Source organism: Cygnus atratus, chromosome 5 (genome assembly GCF_013377495.2).
Source record: "Cygnus atratus isolate AKBS03 ecotype Queensland, Australia chromosome 5, CAtr_DNAZoo_HiC_assembly, whole genome shotgun sequence".
Classification (NCBI taxonomy): Eukaryota; Metazoa; Chordata; class Aves; order Anseriformes; family Anatidae; genus Cygnus; species Cygnus atratus.
Window position 1 is genome coordinate 47,216,720 of NC_066366.1, and position 22,985 is coordinate 47,239,704.

General features: G+C 38.2%; 1 protein-coding gene across 3 annotated transcripts in view; it reads left to right on the forward strand.

Moving 5' to 3' along the window:
* The first annotated feature begins 618 nt into the window (after positions 1-618).
* Positions 619-22,985, forward strand: part of SPATA7 (spermatogenesis associated 7) — a 41,565-nt gene continuing 19,198 nt past the window's right edge. For 2 of the 3 annotated variants that reach the window (XM_035539637.2, XM_035539640.2), the window contains exons 1-4: positions 619-738; positions 12,066-12,146; positions 13,125-13,217; positions 14,776-14,823. In XM_035539637.2, the coding sequence (XP_035395530.1) occupies positions 693-738; positions 12,066-12,146; positions 13,125-13,217; positions 14,776-14,823 (268 nt within the window). In that variant the 5' untranslated portion in view covers positions 619-692. The remainder of the gene's footprint in view (positions 739-12,065; positions 12,147-13,124; positions 13,218-14,775; positions 14,824-22,985) is intronic. The other variant, XM_035539639.2, reaches the window with a different exon arrangement.

Sequence of the window (22,985 nt, forward strand, 5' to 3'; positions counted from 1 at the left end):
TACACAACCCTATCTGATCAGGGAGCTTCACTCAAAATGAAGGATTTTCTTGCAAAAATGCTAGGGAGATTTCACGTTGGGTAAAATAGCAACCTACTTGACAAAAACTCAATACAAACCTATCATTTCTTCAAAAACTAAAAACAAATGCATTAATAGATGGATCAGTGATAGGATCAGATTCTACTTTCCAAAAGTTCATGCTTGTGGATCATTTCTAAAGAGCTGTTTATTTGAAATTCCGTGCACCACACTGGAAATGCGGAAGGTTCTGTGTTTGCCACTCCGCCCTCTAAAATACGAGTAATTTGGCTTAAGTCGCTCAATGGCAGCGATTATTGACTTCCAGTCAAGCCGCACACCTTTCACTGAGGTGGCAAAACTTTTGCTAGACAGCAGCGTATCGCTCCAAGAGGCTTCTAGCCACCGGGGACTCCCCTTTACCCCGAGTTACGGCACCACCGCGCACACACGCGGCAGTGCCGGGCCGGGCCGCAGCCCAGGCCGGGTGAGCGCCCCCCGCCCCCGGGCCCGCCCCACGCAAGGCCGGTGCTGCGCGGCCCCTGGAGGCCGCGGGCTGGGCGCCGGGCCCCTGCCGTGGCCATGGCAACCCCCGCTCCGCCCGCCCGCCCGCCGCGGGGGAAGAGCGGCGGCCGCCGCCATCGGGCCGGGCGCTGGGCCCGGCGGCAGCCATGGGCGTCGGGATGGAGAGCGGCGGCGGCAGCAGGCGGGGCCGAGGTGCGGGGCTCGGCGGCGGGGGGCGAGGGAACGGGCGGCGGGGGGCGAGGGAACGGGCGGCGGGCGGGGCCTGCCCGAACGGGGTGCCGGGGCCTGCCCCGGGGCTGCGGGGAGTCGGGGTGTGCCCTGCCCGCAGCTGCCGCCCTCCCGCAGGGGGGCTCCGGTGGGTGCCGCGGGCGGGCGAGGCTTGGCCGCCGGCCTGCAGCCGCTGTGGGCGGCTTCGGGTGGGCTCCGTGAGCCGCCCCGTTCTCGGGCGCTGTGTTTCGGTCCCCTGCGGGGCCAGCGTGTCTCTTTCTCCCGAGTTGGTGCGGGTCTGAAGCTCAAACGCTGATTTACTGCGGGTTCTGTGTGCGCAGTACCGCTGAGGTGGCTTTCGGGTGTGGGTCCGAGGGTTGTGGCCTGGTGGGGTGTTGGTGCAAACGTAGCGAAAATAAGAGGCTTGGAAGCTTTGAAGCTGGTAGAAAGTAATTCCTTCCCCAGATTTGATCGGCTGTGGCTGTTCCTGTGAATAGTCATAGGGGCATTCGCCATACACGATAAAACAGGCGTAAATATGAGAATATGTCTGCACAAGCCAACTCTAGCTCTTGGAAAACACCTGAAATATTCTTAGATGGGAGCTTGATGGCATGAACGGTATAAAACTATGGGTGGAATTACTCAGTGCTGTGCGGTAATGTCAAAAGTACATACAGCTGCATAAGGCCAGATCTAGTGAGATAACACCGTGCTTCCAGGTTGCGTCTGTGTGGTGGCAGATCAAGCCTTGAGTTAGTGACAGATGTCACTCCAAAAGATGTCTGATAACAGAGTTTTAACATGAGGTCTAATACTACATGGAACTAGGAACTCCTGGGCGAAAACTAGGATCTTGTGCATCCATATTTATATATATAGATATATAAATGCTATTTCAGTCCCCATAGTAGATGTTTTTTTTACATAGTGTGAAAGCAATTTTATTACAGATCTATCCTTTCTTTGACTTGGATTCATACCCTTCGTATTCTTGTTTCTTAAAACATTTTTATGGACAGTCAGAAAGGATGCTGATCGTCTATAAACCATAAAATTAGAATAAGTAAGGTAAAAGGTCTAAATTTCATTCAGGTTGCAGCAAGCAAACACGAAAGAATATAAATTAGCTCAAAATATGAAATAATGTTTATTGGTTTCAATGGGAATCTATTACTTGTATGTGTAGAAAGTTACACAAAGTATTTTGTAAGTGGACAGCTTGACGTCTAGCTTCACAGCCACACATCCATACAGACAGCAGGGATTAGCACAGGCAAAGTTGTTAATTCCTTATTGTGCTAACCTAGAAATCTGTGGGCGTGAGCAAAATTGGCAGAAAAGCCATTGAATTGCTTACACAGTTTACAAAAGAGGTGGCATGCATCATATTTGTCAATAACGTGTGAGATAGTTGTGTCCATGCATCGTCTGTCCAGAATTAGTACAGAATAGGTGGGATGTCTTATTTCTTGTCCTGTTGTACTTCTTGCAGAGTTTCTTGTTCACACCTGGGTTTGTCATTGTAAAGGAAGAACCAGAGTTTTGTACTTGTTTCATATCAGGGGCTCTATTTTATCTAGTAAGGCTGCTAGAGAAAAATAAAAATATTATAAGTTTATCAGCAAAAATAAAAAATCATTATTATTTACTATACAACTTAAGATTTGCATGTAGATCTTTTAAGAGTTCAAATAAGGTTAAGATTTTTTTCCATAAAAATACTGAAGAATTAACCCTATCTGTTTCCCGTATTCTGGGTATAAACCTCCAAGGTATTTACTTACACCTTAAATACCTTGCAAGGTATTTAAGTAATTTTAGGAGTTAGTTAATGTAGTCACAGATTTGTAGTATGACCTCAAATAATCTGAATACTGTAATTCTAAAAAGCATTGTTTTTCTAATCCAGTCTTCTGCATCGGGCTGTTTAACTCCCACAACCAGCGATTGGCACATATCTGAACAGCAATGAAATCATATGCCTGTTGTTAATCAGTCACGCACACTTCTGTCACTTTTATGTTACAGTGCTGGGGAAGTCATCATCATTGCTGCATGGGGGCTGCTGTTATGTTTAGGCAGTTTGTGCAGGCTTCAAAGATTCTAAAACACTGTAGAAATGCTTCATATATTTACAGACACCACCATTTTATTTAGATTTTTCCTGCATTGCAGAAAATTCTTGTGCTAATCTGAAGGGTGGTCTGGCTGTTAACACACCTGTGCCTCCTGAGCTGCTGTTTGTTTTGTTTTCTTTCATTTAGTTTTCCCCTCTGTATTCCTTTATTTGCTGTTTCAGCAAACAAATTCTTACAGTCAAGCATTAGTTTGGTAATACTATTTTGATTATTGAGAAACTGAAGTTGCCTTTGACTAGCAGGGAAGTGGAAAAATAATGTATCTTCAAAGAAGGAAGAACATTTGTAAGTTAAATTTGAACCATAACCGTGTATTTTAACAGAAACTGGGAAATGTTAATCGCTGTCCTTAACTTTTTACCAAACTAAAATCTGTGCTCACAAGTCACTTAAATGTATCCTTAATTTGTCTCTTGGTCAAACAGTCTACTAAGTGACTTTTAGTCCCATGATAAAACTAATCCCACCTTCTTTCAGCAAATAATTTAAATTGCACTAGAACTTAAGTACCTGATCAGTCCCATTTCATTGCAGATTTCTTGCGTGCTTCAAAAGAAATATGTGCTGAAGTAAACAGGATTCAAATCATTAAACCTATGTGCTGTTTTGCTCCAGGCTGTGCTCTGCAACATCCTCTGCAGCAGTGGATCGAGGTTTCCCTGATCTGCATTCTGCATGGGGCTGGCTGTGTCCTTTCAGTTAGAAATATGAGAAGGTGGAAAATGTAACACTGATGGAAACGAGGGGAGGGTTCCGTGTAGGCACAAATTAAAATAACAGAAGAGATCTTTTCAATCTGTACAATACAAACTAAATAATATAGTGTGTGTGTCTCTTTCTCTGTGCATATATATAGATGGTGTCTGCTGGTTGGTTTGGCACTAAATCTTGAAACACCTTCAAAATGCAGGTTCGTGGGACTATGTAATGTTGAGTTTCTTGAAGCAGTAGAAGCCAGCACAAAGTCATCAAGCAGGACTGAGTTTTTTGCAGCTCTCAGTGCTCAGGCCTGAGAGTTCTGGGCAAAGCTGTGACTGCGAGCTGGTGTTCTGCTCACCTGAGTCATGGTGCCGTGCCCACAGAGACATCCGTACAATACACAGCGTATGCTGCTGGATTACTCCGTGACGTCTTGCACAAGTGCAGCTATCCAGTGAATTTCTCTGATTAGTAACTTTTCAAGTCAGACACAAGCAAATTCTGATGGGATTAACTTAATGGAATTTGCTTTTGCCTGCAATTTTTATCACAAAATGTGCTGCTGACAGACACAGCCATTTGTTTGTGCTTTGGGAGTAAAAGTAGAGGAGTAACTTTCATCCAAAACTTCATTTATTGGTCAAATGAAGCCTATAGTTAGGAAAATTGTAACATTTTTCAAGAATTACTTCATCAAATAACTCTCGATTGGCCTATTTTAAGTCTACTGTATACTACTATTTCTCTAGATTTCTTAAGCTAGTCAGAGGAGTTTTTGAAACTTAAATATAACTTTGGTTGAATGGTAGTCGTATTCTGCATAAATGAAAACATTATTAGTCATAAAGGACTGAGAGACCTAACTCTTGCACATTAAGAGCAGATGTAAAGAAGAGCTTTTGTGTAATCCAGCATAGGCACTATTTATACACTTACTATCTAATTAATGGCTTACGAGATTATGTATAGTGCACATGTCAGGGAATGATTCATTGTATTACCTTCATAATATTTTGCCTCTGACGCAAACGATCCCATACAAAATTCAAATGGAACGTTTGGGACTTTCAAAATTTCAAAATCTGGCTGTTGTAGCTTCTTGGGACTTCATTCATCACATTTTGCTTCAGAAAATTTAGAAGATAATGACTATATTTTTTCCTCTGGTTGGTATTCTCTCCAATCTTAATAAATCTTAAATGTAGTTCTGTTAAAAGCAGCTTCGCATCTAAGACTTTGTACTCTCAAAATTGATGGGAGTTTTTCTGTCACCGAAACCAGAAATGGGTTCAAGAGGCTTCTGTTTAGCTTTCATAAGCATGCACAAAAATACAAGTGTCATTATGAAGTACTCAGTTCTGCCCCGTGTAATTTTTTTCAAATAAAATGGAACCCTATCGGTATATTCAGTAACCTGCTCAATCTCAAGCCATGTGTGAAGTTACCTCTTGTGACTGCGTAGATACTGCAGAAAGGCAGCAGAGGCTTGCCATGTTTTAAGCTGTTTTCCTGAAAAAGGAGTCTGTGGGTGGGTCCCTGCTGTCTGCCAGCCTTTTCCTCTTTCCAGTCCTGAATCTGCTAGCCAATTTCACCCGGCTGTGAGTAAGGAGTAGGAGACACAGTGGTATGAACCTCAGTGACGGAGCAGAAAAAAAAAAAACAACAACAAATTAACGTATATTTTTAGAGAAAGACATTCTGTTCTGTGGCAATTCCCAGATGAGCAACTAGTCAGCCAAGGATAAGCAGCTCGGTAAGTTAAACTAGGTGACCAGTTGTAACATATGTAGTTAGACATAAACAGAGATAAACCAGCTGACTAAGTATAACATGGACAGCACTTCAACAGCCACAGCTAAGCAAGTAGGGGATGATCGGGTGAGGGGGAAATGACTGCAGGTAAAGAAGACAAATTAGGGAAATTGAATGGGGTTTACAGGGTTTGGTAGGAAGATGTAAGCCACATTGATAGGAAATCAGGCCTTTTAAAATTATTTTTTCTAAATAATACCATAATTCTAATAGCATATCATAATTCTAATATTAAAGAAAAATAGAAACATAGAAGTTACTTTCTTATTTAAATAAATTTAAATCCAGTGTGGATTCTCATAACCAGGTTAATCTCTTAACATAAATATAGCAACATAGCAATGTTTGCTCTATATGTTTGTGTTTATTCATATGCACAACAATTTCCTTAGCAAAAAGAGAAAATGGATACTTTGATTTAGAAATCCTCATAGTACCAAAAAGAGAGGAACCTATTTTTCAGGTCCTGATGTCATTCCTTTAAACGTGACCTTTACAGAAGCATTAGATTAGATGGTTGAAGGAGTTTTTATTGTTACTCCTAACTTATTTAGGACTTCACACTTCTGTTCCCTCCTCAGCATGTGTACAGCATTAGTGCTGCAGTGTACTGTAAGCTTGTGCGGAGTCAGAAGTATGAATTTGTAGCAGGAATCACACTGAAAAGATCTCCAAACTAGTCAGAGAAAGGGCAATAGAGCATCCTTGACTTCTGTTAAATTCCCAGCACAAACCCCTCTGCTTGGAGCTCCTGAATTACCCTCTTGGGCAGAGATGTCTCCCTGTTCTTGATTTAGAGCATCGAGGGCTGGGGAGGAAGAGAAAAGGAGCTGGTGATGGAAGAGCCGGCACAAAACCTTCAGAAATCAGTGTAGCAGCTGGAGTACTTGCAGAGCATTTGTCCGTTTGGGTTGAATGTCTTCACTGGCCTGTGGGAGACAAATCCCCGCATCTCATGCAAACGCTGCAATTTTAATCCACCAATTTTAATACCACAGGGGCGCTGCTACAGCTCCAGCTGGGGGGTCAAGGTGCAGCTGGGAATGCCGGGATGCTGGAGCCCTGGAAAAATCCATCTCACAAAAGGGTTAGTGGCCTTGGCTTAATTCTGGGCGTGTTCCTCTGGGACAGCTGGGGAGACAGGACTTCTAAATCCACCGAGGGCTAGGGGCTGTTTGAGCCTCAGCTGAGATCTATAAGGAGCTCTTAGGAAAATACAGCACTCACAGGAATCCACACAGCTAAGTGGAAGTTTGTGGCTTGTAGCGCTGCGTTTAGGTGCCTGAACCCAGTATCTCACCTTAAGTCTCTGTATTTTTTATGGTTTATCTTTGAAATAACAAGGCTTGGTGGATAAGGGTAGCCTGATTGAATTTTTCCAGTATTTTTGATTTGCGGTATCTGAAGTATAAATATAGCAAGTCTAATTGTCGTGTTTAAACTCCTTCCTGTGAGAGCGTTATAATGAAAGCCTGGGCTTCTCTCCAGGACAAATTAATGTTCCAAATCTGAAATGGCTTAGTAGAAAAATAACTTCCATAAATTCTGCCCATTTACTAACAATTAGGAAACAAGGTAACAAACAGAAACCACCACTTTCCGTCCTTTTTAGGACTGTAAAATTACAAATAAAGGTAGAATGCATTTTAAATGAAAATATAATTTGAACAATATATTATCATCAATCTCTTTAGAATAATGTAATTATTACTTATCTTAGATACCAGCTGGAAAAAAATTATTCACAAAACTGTGTTTTGTTGCATTTTTTTTTTCCTTCACTGTACAGTGTCACACTTGCAGGGAAAGCCTACAAGAACAAGCAAATAGAAGCACTGACAAGAAACTATTTAGGACCTTACTATAAGGTCCTAATAATACTAAGGAACTAAACAAAACCCAACAATTTTTAGTATTTTTTTTTTCTCTCTGTACTTCAGGACAACACACAGTATAAGAACCCTGGTGTTATATTCAGTTAAATCTATGAGGAAATGTATGTTTAGATCATGCAGTTATATGTGTGGTGTATCGAAGGTACGAGTCCATTATACTTCTCAGTTTCTGAGGCATAAATCTCAGAAAATAATTTCTTGAACTGGAAATGATCTTAAAGAGTTTCCAGTCCAGTTCTGGAAATCTATTTACGTAGATTCCCACTTTGTGACCGGAGGGTTTTTTTATTTTAAGAAGTAGAAAATGTGCATTTCAGTCAGGAAACGATTATTGCAAAAGCTGCTGTACTACTTACTGCAAGTACTGGCATCAGTTCTGCTAAGCCTACTTCAGACAAGTGGTCCTGTTCCCAAAGAAGTTATTATTTTAGAACTAAATTCCCTCAAGAACAGTAGAAGAGTTTTCACTGAAAAAATCTCACTTGCATGAATAGGTTTGGAAAAGGAGGTGAAGTAGACAAAATGCATAATGCTTTCACTCTGTTCTCAGTCCAGGTGCTCATTATAATGTTTTGCTGTTATCATTTTATCAGGTTTTTATTTGGTTACTATGCCATTTGGTGAAAATACCACCTTCTCCTTTAAAATTCTCTTCTCTAAGCCTTCAGTTTAGGTTTAGTTGTTGCAGTTGTGCAAATAACACTGAAAACCCAAACTGAATCTAAATAAATACCTGCTCAAGTCAGCAGACAACCTGAAACTATACTGGTGAAACATTTGAACGCTGACACCTTCTACCCCACTTGGATTGTTTCAAACAGGCACTAAAATAAAGCAGGTCTCCCCCACATACCAAGTCCTCCAGGTTCTCCTCTGGCATTAGCAACATATATTTTCAATGAGAATATATAAAAAGGTGTTTTGAGTTTCAGACTGCAGGTTTAGGGAGGATCGTGTCAGCAGTAGGCAATGTAGAAATGATAAATTTGATGGAACTTCTATATGAAACAGCTTCGGCCCTAAGAAAACAAAGGCTTATGTAGTAATCTTCACTCCTTTTTCCAATAGCACTAAGCATTATTTCAGCGAAAATGTTTGTGGCCTTTGTGATAAGTTGAGTACCAGTTTTGGGGAAACAGGTGGCTTGCAGAGAAGGGAGCCTCCAAAGCCCACACTGATGCAAAGGTTACAGAAATATCTCAGCAGCACAAGGGACAGAGCGTGGGACAAGGAACACGGGATACCATGCGGGGACTGCAGGAAGCCTTTTTCACGAGTTCTGCTGTTTATGGAAATGTTTTAAAGTTCAAGATTGGTCTGTTCTATTTGAAGCTTTAATAAAATGTACAGTTTGCCAGGAGAGAGGACCCAGAATCCAACTAGATATTTTAGAAAGTTGCTCAGCATCAGCTGTTGCCCAGTAAGGCAAGGTTCTAAACTGGAAGAAAACGTCCGTTGTTACTGGTGCTAATGGCTGTCAGCGTGTCTGGGTGCTAGCAGGGCCATGAGCTGCGCCTTTCAGGGACACTTTTACTCCAGGACCTGCAATAAATGGGTCAGTGCCCAGCTAGTTCTTAAAGGGTTTCAGAGATACCTTTAAAAGGACCTCTTTACCAGTGGTGGCATGTTTCCTCTGGCTTTGGGACTTCTGCAAATTGGGGATTTGGGAGTGATCTCTGCTCTTCCCACATGTCCATAATCAAAAAATGTGGAGGAATCTGTAGAATATTTCTCCCTTTCCGAGAGCTTTTCTAGCCTATGAAATAGGCTTTCTAGCCTATGAAATAATGATGGAGAATGTTGGCAGAGGAGAGAATTTTTGTTTTATATGTTTTCCCCACAAGTCTGATACAAATTAATTGCAAAGGGCAAAAAGAGTAGATGCGATAGTTCTTTCAATACAGTTTATCTGTGTGCCATCTGCTGGCGATGCAAAGGAAGTGAACATTTCAGAATTGCCTGATTTTTCTGTAGTGCTGGAGAGACCTGCAGCTGAGGACAGTAAAAGCAACACCTTTCTGAGCCCCTCTGATGATCTTCAGCTAAGGGCCAAGGCATTTAGCTTACCTGGAGAGAGTCAACTGTGCTTATAAGAATGTCTATGTACTTTTTTCAGATGCCCCTGCTTACCCCACCATGTTTATTTCACATAAAAATTAGTTGGAGGTGGTTTTATAACTGTTTATCCAACAGTATCAGGTCTCCTTCTAGAATTATGACGTAGCTCTGAAGTATGGAAAATTTAGGTTACTTTGAGCAACTGTGAATGAAAACCTTCATATTTGTAGATGTCCGCTATGATATGGAGTATTGGCTTATTTCTGGTTTACACGTTTTTTTTTTATCATTAGGATAAATTTTTGTATATTAAGATGTTATAAAAGTTTAGTTAACATTAGTCATCCCAAAGACTTACGTTCTTTAGAAATTTGAACGTTGTAACTTCAGACGTCATGATTTTCAGGATGGTTTTCCAGCTGCAGTGTGAATACCACTTCAGTAGTATTATGATAGAGAAATACAATACTTAAACAAGGAAGCAAGCCATTAGTGACAAAGGTTTGCAATCATTACAGAGGTAGTCATTCTAAATCTAATAAATTCTTGCTGTATGTTTGGGATTTTAATACTTTTTAAAAAAAAAAGTATTGTTTGTCCTTACGTATGTTCAAATCACAAATGGGGATGAGGAGGAATTGTGCCACAAGAGACATGTAAAAAGAGCCATTAAAAGGGACGCAGAAGAGCAGGAACGTTTTCCTTTGGCTTTAAAGAAAAGGTTGTAAAGAAAAAACAGTTGCAGGGTAGGGCTGAAAAAATCGACGGTAGTGCTTTTTCTTTCTGATCCCCTCACTAATGCTGGTCTGGCACCCTCCCAGGTGTGGGGGAACAATTCTTGCAGACATGGCTCCTACCATGCAAAGCCTTAGAAGCCCCTGCTTTATAACGGCAGGTTTTTCTAAGTGCAAAATCCTCAGGCTAATTCAAAAATGCCTTGATATTTGTTGTGCCTCGTAAGAGTGAGGATTGAGCATATCAATCCAGACTTAGCGTTATTTCACAACAGAGTCCCAATAAAATGCTCTGCAAATTTCCACATATGCTAAGCATTTTCACTTTGTTTATTTTCTCAAGGTACTTTTTGTTGCTTTCCAAACTAGTCCTAGTCCTAATTCCTTTGAGGGAATTATATAAATAAATAAAACATTATTATATAAACATTCTGCAAGTAAACATTATGTAAATAAGTCATTCTTAAAGAAACCATTTCTTTTGACACAGTCTCTGCTAACAGTCAGGCACCATGTTAACCATCACGTGCAACATGCTGTTGCCCTTAAGGTTGAGCTGCAGAACGTAGTAGTTGGATCTGCAGGTGTAGTAGTAGTGTAATAGTTGTTATATAATGGTAGGAAATTGGGAGGGGAGGCAGGTGCTAGCCGTGTAAGAGGTAAAAAGCCAGGAGAAGTGGAATTAAGGGGCTTTTTGAGACGAGTATGGCATGAGTGTGGCTGTCTTTTGGCGTTACTCACACTGGTCAGCTTGTAATGGCATCTCCCTTTGCTGAGCCAGCTGGAGGCTGCATTGAAGAGATCCCCACACTTTTTTGGTGTGTGCAAGGTGCTGCTCCATGCGAGGAAGGGCACTCGGGGCTTTGCCTCCAGCAGTGGGAGGCTGAACGTGGCCAGCAAGTGGAGCGCCCTGGTGCCTGCCCTTCCCAGCATGCACGGACATAGTGGCTGCGGCCTACCGAATCGAGAGAAGTAGGATGGGAAGGGGAAGATCATCATAATAATAATGTATTTGTTGGAATTGCTTGTACAGTTCTACAGTTGGTTTTATGCATATGTGGTATATTTATTCTCTTAAAGAAATCTTGTTTGTTTTGCTTGATATTTTGAGCAGGGCGTTGAACACCTTAAAGGAATGCTTTGCATGCGCTAGTATTTGAAACAACAGTATACCTCCCATTAAAATTTGTTCCAATAATGCTGCAGATTCTTAATAAAATTGGCTGTGGATTGGTAAATCAAAGGTCACATCACAGACAGTACCACGCTTTTTTCCAGGAAGGAGATAGGGCTTTTAGCTCACATCTTTCATTTCTCAGAACAACAGGATGTTTAGGTTCAGTCAGCTTCTGCACTAGTCTGCAGAGTTACCACTCTGCAAACTTACAGAAGATTGAATGGCAAGTGAAATTCTTCTTAAATTAACAACAAGATTTTTTTAAGATTGTGTGTTCTCACTGGTAGCATGATTTCTCAAACAAGCATAATTAATTTCTTTCCATCTATTAAATTCTTATTTTTGTATGGTTCTAACCGCAATCATTCCCTATACGCAGAATATTTTTCACGTTAGTAATTTGATGTCATGATAAAATTTGATCAGTAAACTTTTAAAATAAATTGGAGTTTAGCATAGGTACAATAATTTGACCATGTCTCTGTGCAGTTTAATGAGCATTGTAAAGTTCAGATTAAAGTAATCTAGTGGTCTCTTCTGCTGTTTAAGCCCCTGAACCAATAAAAGTACTACCATCATCTGTTACATTTAGATTTAGTCGCCTAACTAAACTGTTGTGTTTTAGTAGTAGTATAACATTTAAATAGCACTTTTCCTCTATGAAAAAGGTACCCTACAATCATTGAAGAGCTCTGAAGAAATATATATTTATATATGTATTATTATTATTATTATTTGCTTTATCTTGTCTTTCAAAATACGTATTTTCTCTCTTTTGTTTGACATTTCGTTAAAGTGGATGAATACCCAGCTGTGGTCATTCCCAGATGTGGTCCAGCAAGTCCATTTAAAGGACAGTTAAGTACTAAGAGTAATGGTAAGTAACACACTTGCTTTCACTAGAAAGTTGGACTGGTTCCTTCTAGGTGAATTAATTGATTTCATTATTAAAATATTTATATAATAAAAATCTTTGCATTGATCTATATTGGTGAAGTTTAATAGTACTTTAATTTAGTGTGCATTACTGAAAATAGTTTTGGGGAGTGAGTTTTGCCTTGACTGTTATGCTAGCTAACAACTGTTAGCAAGATATATATTTATATTTAGAAAGAGATGTTGTGTCTGTATTAGCTGGAATATGTGAGTTTCTGCTTTAAGAAACCCTTGAAGTTAAAGCTATTCAACTACAGTCAGTAGTTGAAATAGGCAAGTATATAGCTCTGTGCCTTAGTGCCACCTCAGAAACTTCTTTCAAAAGAAGATAGAATGGAGAAACAAGAAGTTTCCATGCTGACATTTTCATAGTCCAACTTCAGCTACATCCATAACTATTTTTTTGAGCTAATGTAATGGTTCAGTGGGGATTAAAAAAAAAAAAAAAAAAGTAGATAAAATGATACCATGTGATAGTAGCTGGTTAAGAAAAATGGTTTCCATTGAGCAAAGAAGCACATGTTAATTCTAAGTTTGTGGTTTCCTTGGAGTTAGATAGTGAGTTTGCACAAGGCAGAAACTACGTGTCTCAGAAACAAAGCTAGATTTAAATTGGTGCCGCAGGTTTGAAATTGTGCATTTTTGTACACATGAAAATCTTTCGGAGGTGTGATGTTGGAACTGGGTCTTACGAAAGCAGAGTTTTATCTTGGTACTTGTTATATTCACTGCTGACAGGATAAATGTTAATAGCAAAACCATTTTCAGGTTCTTTTGGCTTTCATTTTTCTATTAGTGATTGACATCTGTACAGATATTATTTGGAAATAGTGACTTTTAGATTTGAATTGCAGTTAGTAGCTGTTTAAAATTTTAGTATTGTGCCTTTATAATGCTCAAATATTTTTTAATCTTACAGCTTTCTGTATTGATTCCACACGAAGTCTTACTAACCAGTACCTGATCAGAGATCACATGATGTTTCATTATAACAGAATCCTTTCAGCCAAAGGTAAAAATGTGCATATGAATGAACTTTGTACTCCTAGGTTTAGCTATTTTTTTTTCAGAACAGGCGCATACGAAGAGGGAGTGAATTGGATAGTCAGAAGCCTAATTTTCTTCCTGTTTCATGCTTGGACCAATGTCAGCAAGGAGATACAGCTGTTACTTAAGACTTTTGTATTTTGGGGTTTCAAAGTTTTGTATGAAAACGTTTTGCCTCAAGTGCTACCGAAATTATGACTTTAATTTTAGGGTACTTTGTGCTGTATTCTCTTCGTTCTGCTGTAGAGCTGCTGTGAAATAATATGGTGAGATAAAAAACATGGAGGTAACTGCAGTAGCAAATATACAGAATTTATTTCAGGAATGAATGCAGAACATTTTCAGTTAAACTCAGACCACTGTGCCTTTTTTTAATTTTCAAAAATGTTGTTTATCTTTTGTTCATATTAAACTCAGTGACATTAATGAGTTTTAAGGACTTAGAAAATTGCCTCATGTTTGCAAATGAGAAAATCACATTACTAATCTATGTTATTGAGCACTAAAAATGCATATGAATTTTTGCACGTATTTTAATGTTAGAAGGTACTTTTGTCAAAAGGCAAATGTGAAAACTGGAACTTAGGAGCCTGTTGAACTTGTATATGTTTCTTAATATGTTTCTTAATTATGATGAGATCCCAACCAATTTTTTTTCAGATTTAGAAATGTGTGGTTATTCCCCTCTGAAATGACAATACCCCATTGTCAGTGCTACAGCTGAAAACAATTATAGCTGAAGTTAATATTTTTTAAGGTCATATAAGAAGTAAGAATTACTGTTCAAGTTAATATCATGCACAGGACTAAGAAAAGTCTGTAGACAGCTGTTAATATTGTTTACAGTTCACAGCCTATTTTCATTTTTCGTGGCATAAACTTGTCTTGGGGATTTCAGTCGTAGAGGTATGAATGCTAGGGCTTGGCAGGATGTCTTGAGTGTCTAAATTAAATGCTTAGAAGGTTGCAGGGTCTGGGTTATGAGATAAATGATTTTTGAATGCCTCCCAAAACATTATATGCTCTCTTTCTAGTTATTTTCAGAAATAGTGTTTTGGAGGTGGTTATGCTGGTTTTCCTCATCATCCCTCCTTTCTTAATTTTGCTTTAAAGAGAAGCACACTGAGGCTTTTGATTCTGCCAAAGTCCATGCTCAGAACAAAAGTACTGTCATTTCTCTACCATTTAACATACTCAGTATCTTTGCAGTTAAATGCAGTCAGCACAAAACATATAGAAACATTTTGTAAGGAACCTTCATTTAAATGATGATTCTTCCTTTAAATATGTATTTTACTTCAACACTGTTATCTCTAAAATTCTCTGACTGTATAAATTTCAATTTAAATACACAGAAACTTTAAATACACAGCAAGTAGCGTATTTTAAAGTAGATTGGGGAAAAAGTCTGTGTTCTAATTAATTAGTATGTGTTTTGTTGTTTTATTAATGCATTTTTTTCTAGCCATGACAAATACTAAGTAAACACTCAACTGTTCACATCTGTTTTTTCTTATTTTCAGCAGCTGTAGACTGTTCAGCACCCAGAAGTAGGCTGACCAGCATCAAACGTAAGTATCTGCAATGCATTAAAGCTTCTGTAAAACTAACTTAACAAAAAGCCAGAGGAATAAAAGACAAATTATGACCCTTAATCAAGTGTATGTGTGTCTGCTTGCTTCTCAGCTTTTCTTATCCTGCTTCAGCTATTTGTAAGAATCTGCAGTGAATGTAACACTAGTGAGATGGACCTAGTCTGTCAGTGATTAATTGTGCTTAGGATCACAATTAATTTTGCTTAGTATCCTTTTCATCAACACAGTGAATGGAACAGAAGAGGAGAATTTTAGGCATTTTTCTCTCTATTTCCTTGTGATATGATGTGAGCTTGAACTGTCAAGAAGAGAGCTTACCTAGTTTAAGGTTAAGACGAATTTTTGGAATGTGGCCACCTGGGAACCAGGACTGAAACTTACTGTTTCATTTCACAGAAAGCATAGCCAGTCAGAAATGCGCAGCCCAACAGGCTGGATTAACCTGCAGTTACTTTTCTTGGGAGTTGTCTCATTTCTTAACATTGTTTAAAGGTGTCGGTACTGTAGCCTTTCTTTATTGTGGTAGCTGAGGAAAAATACTTTCAAGTCATTGACTTAAGGAATACTAAATGAATTATTAATCGAAGGGGATAAATAGCAGCTGTTTATTAAAACAACAAACATATATTTCTGTTATTTGATGTCTTTAATTCAGTTACAGAAAGTTCTTTCTCTCCAATTCAATATTCAGTTAGAACTGCTGAGATACTGGAAAAACTTCATTTAGATACATCTTTAGAGTACAGAATACTTTGTGGTTAGTCTCATATCCAGTCAAGCAGGAGTGATACTGCATTGTAAGATGATTAGAGTAACTAGAGTTGATGCAGGAAATCACTCATCCATTACGCAGAAAGACGTTAGCATTTTGTTACAATGTTTTTCAGAGCTTGTGCATAATAGATTGTGAGTGAATTAAGGCAACAAGGTGCACCAGGATCAAAGATACTTTATGTGGACGTGTCTTCTCTTGCTTTCAAAAGGTACAGCACCATTAGGAACAGTACTGCAAAGATTTCTGTAGTCTGCAGATGGAGGTTTGGATTTTCAGATCACCTGTTCTACAGAGGCATCCAAAAAAAAATCTTCTTTTCTGTAATCCGGCTGTACAAGATTTGCTTTGAAACAAGCATGAAAACACAAAGTTGATATAAGAAGAAAATGTACACCTACATGTTTGTCTAATAAAAGCCTCCTGTTGCTTTTTTCTTTCTGCACCTGCTGGAATCTTTCCTAGATTCCCTAATGAACAATTATTTTCCCACACATTTTCAGGTTTTTCCAAACACCAGCAAATGCCCATTCATTCTAGTCTTCTTTTTTTTTACAGATAAAATGTTCCCGAGCTCAGAGCTTGTGTGTTTCATGTGAGAATGAATTTCCCTGAATAATATGTTCATTTTGAAAGACATCTACACTGCCTTAACTCTAACAGATAATTGTCATGACACTAGCAGGTGCGCTCCGTAGTGAGGAATTTTCCATTTCAGATAGCAGGCCTTTGTGCAATCTGTTTCTCTTTCAGTTCATCTTACTCAAACCAGTGTCTGACTATGTAACTCTGGCCTAATCACAGACAGAACATTAATCTCCTATACAGAGTGTGACGGAAACATTTCACCTTTGTATCTGCTCTTGCTTTTACCCATCTGTTTGATAAAATTTGTACACTAAATCTCACTGAATTGCTCTTTCACCTAGTTTCAAGCTGGACTGGAAAAAGCTGCTGCTGTTTTTTACCTTATTAGAACGTGCATATAATCAACTCAGAGCTAGAAGTAGTCTCCTTTTTACAAAGGAAAACAACTTAAAGCTAGGGAAAAAAAAAAAAAAAAAACTTTGTTAAGGAAAAAGACCCTCAATGTTTCAAGTTTCCTACTGTTGTTCTATCCTAGGACTTGAGAGTGTTAATTGTTAATGAGTTGAAATTTACTGTATTCTCCTGAAGTAGAGCTAGATCATAAAGTGAAGCTGAGAATCATAGTTCAGGGATTGGGATTCTAGTCAGTAGCACAGGATTCGTTTGGAATAAATTTCTCCATCTCCTAGAGCTGAGTATCCAGTGTGGTTACAGCTTTTTATCCTTAAATTTAGCTTAGTTCTTCTAACATATGTTTTGTTTGCTTGATGTTTCTCACTGACAGTAATTGTGCAATTAGAAGATGACAATGAATTTGCCATTTTTTATAATCTGTTTAACAAATCAATAAATATTGTATTTTCCCCTGAAAGTGGCTTCTAAAGACAATGTTATATCTCTACCCTAGTTTTCAGGTTTTATTTGTGAGGTGCTTTGTGTTCTCTAATAAGAATGAGTGGCAAGTGAAAGACAGAAAGCAAAGTAATAAAGAAAACTTAAGTATACAGTATCTTTTAATCAGAATATTCATTTAGTCAGTATTTTTACTATACAATGCTGAAAAAGTTTCCCAATTACATTTTCATCTTAAATACTCTGGATAAAATCCTATAACAACTTATTTTTCTTGCTCTAGGAGATTTTTTTTTTTTTCCCGTGAGAGGAAGAGAGTATTTTACCATCTGATTTCAGTGGAGTTTAGAACTCTTACCACTTGCCAGACACAAGACTGTAAGTTGTATAGCTTCCTTGCTGGTTTTGTTAGCATTTCAAAAGAGGATCTTTCACCAGAGAGGGATGAACACAGGTTCGTAGATTTCCTCTGTAGTAATTTTCAACAACTCAATCAGTATGCATTGTAATCTCTCCTAATGTTTCAGATGTTTAACTTCTGTCATATACCTGCTTTCGCAGAATCAAAGATATGTTGGTTGTAAGGGACCTGAGGGGCTCATTTAGTCCTTATTGACCAACCTGTTCAAAATAGGACTTTGGCTAACAGGTGATCAGTCAGCCAAGTCTTCAAAACCTCCAGGGATGGAAATTCTGCAACCCCAGAAACCTGTTCCAGTCTTGTGATATTTGCTTAGCGAAAAGACTTTTTCCTGATGTCCAGTTTGGACACTGTCAGGTTTAGAACTGAATTTACTCAAAAGTGTTTATCCTGGGAATTCCAGTTTTAAAAAGCAAATTTTAGATGGTGGAATATAAGGTTTTCAGGTGCCGTAGTTGAAATTGTTACTTCATAATGGTCAGTGCAAAACTGTCTCAACCTGAAGTACAGGATGCATTTGTACGAGATACTCAAGATTATCCCTTCCTAATAAAGATGTTTGAGGATTAATGTCTTAAATGTGTGAATGTAGTTGACATTTTTTCTGACCTGCTTTTTGAATATGTTTTGTCACCTGACTATGATCACTTTATAAACAGATCAGAAACTACCACACAGGCTGAAATTTGTGCAGACTTAGCAAAGGGATAATTCCGTGGGGCACATTTACTTTCAACTTCTTTATTACTGTTCTCACAGCCTTCAAGGTGTTTAAGGTTAAGATACTCAGACCTCCTTGTCCAGTGTCTGCCCTGTACTTACACACTCTTAGAATGCTTAGGTGCTCAGAATGAAACTGAAAATTATTTAAATTAGTTTCATACCTAAAAATAGAGTAGTTGTAGCGGTTTTTTTCGTACTGTTCTAAGTGTTACTTACAAAGAACTATAGATTTCAATACTGTAATAATAGTTCAACAAAGTATTACATATTCAAATATTAAGCTCAATGCTAGATATCATTTGTGTTAGGTAATCCACCAAAATAAGTTTTATTTCTTTGTCTTTTGTAAAACAGAGTATGTGTAGATGACAGCTAGTAGCTCAGGCAGTAAGAACATTGAAAACGTGCTCAGAAATAAAGTAGTAAAAAGAATTTTTGGAATATTTTCAAACCAGTTTCTTTTATCTTGCTAGAGGTGGGACACGCAATGTGTAAAGGCACAGGTGCAACATCAGTATGACTGAATGTCAAGGAATGTCTATGGTGTCACTGAGGTCAGGGAGTTTAGAGCTTTCTTCTTTGAATAGTTCTGTGCCTGTCATTTCCTCAAGCAAGGCGTATTGCTGCTTTTCATGTTCAAAAACCAGATTTGGAAAGGGGGTTAAATTTTCAGTTTGAAATGCTGAGATTTATTAATAACATAGAGTTACAAAACAAAATTCCTGCAGATAGTGTTAAAAAACATACCCTAAATATGTGCTTCATGTAAGGCTAAAATAGCAGGTGAGTATTTCCCTTTGGGGTTGTTGCCATGAATCAGTCGTTAGTGTTTAAGAATTAAACATGATACTGTAGTTGGCATGCTCCCTGGACAACTGAATGTGTTCTGTCCTTAAAGTGGATTTAGTTTCCACTGTTCTTTTCCTGGTATCTTAGCTGGCAGCAAAGTAGGCAAGCTGCCATGCCACTGGGCTAGCAGTGAACATGTTCCTGTGTATTAGATCAGCCTTGCTGACTTAAAATAGTTGTTAAAATGTGAAACTTCTTGAAATGTGAAACTTCTATGTTCAGAATTAGTCCAAGCATGTTGATTGATACCGGTGGCCATTAGAAGTCTGTGGTTGTGGAATTTGTGCCAGAAAACTTGACAAAAGCTGTGCCAAGTAAGACAGCTGCTGCTACACATGCCTGGTTTCTAACAGTACTAACTTTTCGTCCCATATGTTTAGAGGTTTTTCCACAGAGCATATTGATAGTACAGCCTGAACCCAGTGATTAGTGTGCTTTGGAATGCAGGTCTCTTTGATACTGAAGGAAAAAAAAAAAAAAACAAAAAGGAAAAGTATTCTGAGAAGGTACCCACCAGAAACCTATTTTAGCACTGACAGAACCTGAATACTTGCGGGGAGAAGGGGGTGAGAAAACAGTTCTCTCAGATCAGTGATGTTGGTTGTTGTTTTACTTTTTGAGGGGTTAGGGATTAGGTTCAAGTAGAAAGATCAAGAAATGTATATTCTTATATAGTTCTGTATTAAACTTTACATTTTGATGTGATCACATACATATTTTGCATCATCTTTATCTATCGTTTATGTTATAGAAAGCCTGCATCTATGGAAAGCTCAGTATCCTGTTGTTACTGTTTTACAGAAAGCTTTCACAAAAATTCTCACTTTTGATTTTTAACTTTTCTGTTTTGTCTTTATGTACACATTTCTGAAAATGAAAGTTACAAACAACTAAAATAAGTCTTTTAAAATGAAACAATTGTAACACTTAAGTTTTCAGAGTTCAGATATGTCTTTAGAGAGGTATCCTAGCATATTTATCAAGTCTAAATTTTGAGGGGAGCAGGAAAACCCACCATGTATAAGTATTTATCAACTTATACTTTCAACTGTAATCATCTTAATTTATTTTTACAAAAATTATTTAGTTATTTACTTTTGTTTCTTCTACTGAAAGTTTTTTTTAATGAGGGCTAATTCATTGTAAGATGTATATTCATTACATCAAAAATAGACTTTTCTCATAGTTTGTGGTTGCAAAATGTCATGAGATTGTTTAGTCTGACATCATGAGTTAAGCAAACCAAAGATTTTATACAACTGTGCTAATATTGAACTCAGCAACCATACTGAATATAGTTAATAATGCACACAAACAAGAGAGGCCTGCAGGCTTGACCTGTAAAAGTCAAGAAATGGATAAAATATCATTTCCTTTTGTAGTTGTTTCAGTCATTAATCATCATCATTATTTTTGAAAATGTGTCCCTGATTTTTAACGGAATTTACCTGGCTTGAACACCTATCTGTTGTTAGGTGGTGGGAGATGGAGGGCTTGTTGTTGTTAGACCTTTTTCTGCTATTAATGAGGAACAAAAAATATTCATAGCATGCCAGAAAGCTAGAATAAAATTACGTTTTCCACCTATGCACCACATTAGCTTGGTACAGTATGTCTAAAATGTTTTGGGGGGCTGCAGCTGCACCAGTGATATCCTGAGACAAAATCCACTGCCCAAGCCCATGTGGAAGTCAGTCAGACCTCTCTCTAGAATACATGAACGGAGGTTTACCTTAGCAGGCTCAGAAGTTGGCTTCAGGCTTCAGTGTTGGTGCAGCAGTTTCACAATTTCAGTGTAGTAGGCTGTGCGCAGTCTGCTGTATTATTCATACTGCTGGCAGAAATGTCTATGAGATGCCATATGAGGACCCCATATGGATCAGAGGTGGATGGATTTGGGATAATGCCGTGCTTCTAGCCTCTCCTGGAATTCCTTTGAAGGATTCACGTCTCGCTGTTAGGCTTTACTTCCAAGCTTTAGCAATGGTCAAATTCTGCCATTGGTAGCTTTGCCAGGCAGTATCACATTTCTTAAGTAGATCCCCTGATACAAACATTACTTTTCTGGGTAACGTTCTATTTGATACAAGCAAGGTTGTGGGTATCAAGCCGTTAATAAATCCTTTGTCACCTTTCCTCATCGTGATTCCTCCTTTATTTGACAAAACAGTGTTATTGATCATGGATATGAAGGACTGCAGAATCATGTCTTAGAGTTATGAAAATTAAATTTTGTGTTTAAAAAAAAATAAAAGTATACTTAAGAGAAACCAGAACTTCATACCAATGGCAAAGCGCAATTTGAATTTGATGAGAGCTCACCCCAGCTGCTTAAATCATGGTGCACTGGAGATTTGTGCTGAGCTAGGAGCTGATAGTAAAAGCTGTTAGCTCTCATGGAAGGAAGAGCTTGCTTGCAGTAGTAATACCACCTACTGCTATGCTGTACGTTTTAATTACGGTCACTTCAAGCTCAGCAGAACTGAGGTTGATGCAAATTTGCACTGGTAATCAGGGAGAATTCATAAGGGAAAATATTAACCAGAAGTGTGTTAATGTAAAAATAATTGATATAAAAACACATTAGAGAAATGCACAGTGCTGGATAATTCTTTTGAGTTACGTTGTTCTTCAAGCTGAACTCGATTTAAATCTAACATAATATTTCGTTGTGTGCCATGGCTTATTTACATCAATAATGAAATGATTTGAAGGTTGAATCTGCCAAGTGTGCTGTAATGTGGCATATGATAAATTTAGAGATCAGAAGTTCAGAACAAAGGACAACCACTGTCATTCTGAAACACACTGTCCTTTAGCACAGAGGTTGCAAGCTGCTTAGGAGTGTGATAGGTATGATTATTTTGTTTTCTGCCAGGTTTATGACATGGTTTTATAATTTGAAGCATGTCTTTATAACACTGCTGCAGCCTAGTCTTAAGAAAGAAAGAATCGAGCCTGTAGAGGGAGTATTCTAACAAAGAAATATAACAATACGATCTCCGCTTCAGAAGTGCGGTGTAAACTTTGTGAAAAGGGTATTTGCCCCCGCAAAAGTGTTCCTTCTGTGAGAGACTGATCAGTGTTCTGTATTTAGCTCTCTGTGGAGAATGCTACAGTTTAACCTCTTAAAATGTATGGGTTTTCTTATGCTTCCTCTCATTGCTAACAGATTTAAGAGAACAGATTCATGGAGTGGGTGGAATAAGTTAGGGAATTGACTTAGTTTCACAGACTGAATATATCTGATATACAAAAATTACTGCTTTGTTTGTGATGTAATACACTGTTGCTTTGCTGTAAATTTTTGTTGTGGCTTTGAGCAGAGCAGTTAATGAGATACGTTAATCTCAATGTCTATACTACGTGTAAAATAGAGAATCACATTATTTGGATCTATAGACTATTTGTTATTCTTTCATTATTTTACCCTTTTTAAATAGATGAAATTTTTTTTTCTTTTATTTGTCACAAGATACTTATTGTCTTGAACTTTTTCCATATTTACAAATATTACACATTTCTGGTGCCAATGTACAGTAAAATATATTTGCAGTGAAACTACTAAGTACCTATTAACAAATTTCAGATAAAAAAAATTAGTAAATCTATATTTGACAGGAGTGCCCTTGGCACACTGTTGTAGACTAGTAGGAAGTAAACATCAACTGAATTTGTTAACAGGTACTCGATACCTCACTGAAAACTAAAGAAGCTTTATCTTTAGTTAATTTGAAGCAGCAGATATCTGGAACAGAGTGGAATCTTTCCAATTAAGAGATAAGTATCCCTTTCAAAACTGCATGTTTCTTCCTGAATGCTCTTCTCATTCTTTCTGTGAGAATGCCCAGAAATAAATGCACAGCTGCAGGACAAGCGATTGTATATGGCAGCCCTGAGGATCTTCAGCTCCCATCAGTTGTAATGTTATTT